At 37.4% G+C, this 2,624-nt stretch overlaps 1 protein-coding gene across 1 annotated transcript; it reads left to right on the top strand.

Moving 5' to 3' along the window:
* Positions 1 to 590: 590 nt before the first annotated feature.
* Positions 591 to 1,535, top strand: LOC102418571 (olfactory receptor 5B12). The gene has a single exon (XM_006091852.1). The coding sequence runs from the start codon at positions 591 to 593 to the stop codon at positions 1,533 to 1,535; it is 945 nt and encodes a 314-aa protein (XP_006091914.1).
* Positions 1,536 to 2,624: the final 1,089 nt, after the last annotated feature.

Here is a 2,624-nt window from a genome sequence, read left to right on the forward strand (position 1 = left end):
TTTCTTATTATTTGGTAAATTACACATTTGGTATACTGTACTATATTGAGAGCATTTTAGGCTAAGGACATGTTTTCTTTAATTCTTTTTCTATCATATATCACTGTTCTTGATACAATGGAAAAGACAAAAAAAATGCCAGTTGAAGTAAAATTAATTCAATTTCACATTAATTTTATGAAGTTATTCTAATTTAATATAAAGAATAATTTGTGGTTGATCTATAAACTTTGAATTGGGAGTCTGTGCTCCTTCCATGAGCAACTATAATCACATAACATTGCAGACTTCCTTTCTTTTCTTCTCTTTATCTTATTTCAGTCTTTTATGAAGTTAGGAGATTAGGATATATTATCTCTAAATCCATCTACCTGAATATTCTATGATCTCTCAATAATTTACAACTGCATTTTATTGTCATAGCCGTGACATAGGAGTCTACAGACTCCTGGAAACATGCTGTTGCAACAGTGAAATGAGCCGCAGAGTAGACATGCTGGTTGATTTCAGCAGAGTCTTATCTCCATTAGTCATTCTGATTCTGTTTTCTCATTGCTACAGGGCAGCCACATAAATCTCAATTAATCCTCATGGAAAACAGTACCGAGGTGACTGAGTTCATTCTTATGGGGCTAACAGATGACCCGAAACTGCAGATCCCACTCTTTATAATCTTCTCTCTCATCTACCTCATCACTCTGCTTGGGAACCTGGGGATGATCAACCTGATCCTGTTGGACGCTCGTCTCCACACACCCATGTACTTTTTCCTCAGTAACCTCTCCCTGGTGGACTTTGGTTATTCCTCAGCTGTCACTCCCAAAGTGATGGCAGGATTCCTCAGAGGAGAAAAAATAATCAACTACAATGCTTGTGTCACCCAGTTCTTTTTCTTTGTAGCTTTCATCACTGTAGAAAATTTTCTCTTGGCCTCCATGGCCTATGACCGCTACGCAGCAGTGTGCAAACCCCTGCATTACACCACCACCATGACGACAGGTGTGTGTGCACGCCTGGTCATAGGCTCCTACATCTGTGGTTTCCTGAATGCCTCCATCCACACTGGGGACATGTTCAGGCTCTCCTTCTGTAAGTCCAATGTGATTGATCATTTTTTCTGCGATGCTCCTCCTCTCTTGGCTCTCTCGTGTTCGGACAACTACATCACTGAGATGGTTATTGTTTTGGTGGTTGGTTTCAATATCCTCTTTTCTGTCATGATCATCTTGTTCTCCTACCTATTTATATTTATCACCATCCTGAGAATGCACTCATCTGAGGGCCGCCAAAAGGCCTTTTCCACCTGTGCTTCCCACCTCACTGCAGTCTCCATCTTTTATGGGACAAGCATCTTCATGTATTTACAGCCCAGCTCCAGTCATTCCATGGACACAGATAAAATTGCATCTGTGTTCTATACCATGGTCATCCCCATGCTGAACCCTCTGGTCTACAGCCTGAGGAACAAAGAGGTCAAGAGTGCCTTTAAAAAGGCTGTAGGAAAGGCAAAGTCCTCTATAGGATTCATAGTTTAATTATATAGAATCAAGAGTAAGACAGTTTCATACAGCTCAGATCTATCTGGATAAAATATTTATCTTTCTGGCCACAAAATTTCTCATTTCTTGTAGTAATTTCTCCAACAATTACATCTCCAAAGCAAATGTTTTTTTTAAATTTATTAACTTGATTGGGGTGACATTGGTCAACATGATCATATAGGTTTCCAGTGTGGGTTTCTATGTTACAAGATGTGTATATTGCACTGTGTATTCACCACCCAAGTCAAATCTTCTCCTGTCACCTTATATTAGGACCTCCTTTTCCTCTTATCTCCTTCCCTCTGGCCACCACATTGCTGTTTGTGTTCATGAGTGTCAGTTTTATATCCTACATATGAATGAAATCATATGGTTCTTAGCTTTTTCTGACAGATTTATTTCATTTAGCATAATGCAAAAGTCTTAAAAATATGACACCTAGGAATAAAAGGCTAAAAAGACTAATCCATGAATATACAATACTTATTTTTAAAATATTTAAATAAATATGTTCACTCCCACTCCCATATGAACATGTACAGTAATGGGTATGTATCAGTATATGCACACACAAGCATCATTTATGAGAAACGCATGAAGCCCACATACCTATGAAGAAGAAATTAGTTAAGATGTGCATGAGATAGGTTCATTGTTATAGTAGAATTTAAAACAATTATTTTTGTGTCTGAGAACACATTCTTTTTTAACTGTTGACATTATTACACATGTCCCCTTCTCTCCAACCTTTGCCCACCTCTATCCAGCCCCTGCCCCCTCCTCCCTCTGGCCATCACATACTGTTTTATGTGTCTATGGGTTATGCCTGTAGGTTCTGTGACTAATCCCTTCACCTTCCTTCATCCAGTCCTCCTATCCCATATTAATACAAATACTTGGCTTAATAAAAATATATGTTATATATCCTGTGGTTTTTTAAAAAATTATATTTCACTTTATCTTTTACATATAAAGAGCAATAGATTTTATATTTTTATTAACCTTATAAAATACTTCCTTAAGTGTATATTTATTTTTTTGAAATGAAAATGCAAGTCTTTACACGGGCATTTCTTTTCCTAG

The sequence above is a fragment of the Myotis lucifugus genome, unplaced genomic scaffold, assembly GCF_000147115.1.
Source record: "Myotis lucifugus unplaced genomic scaffold, Myoluc2.0 scaffold_97, whole genome shotgun sequence".
Taxonomy (NCBI): domain Eukaryota; kingdom Metazoa; phylum Chordata; class Mammalia; order Chiroptera; family Vespertilionidae; genus Myotis; species Myotis lucifugus.

Coding starts and splice junctions, on each gene's coding strand:
- LOC102418571 (XM_006091852.1), top strand. CDS start 591: ATGGAAAACAGTACCGAGGTGACTGAGTTCATTCTTATGGGGCTAACA.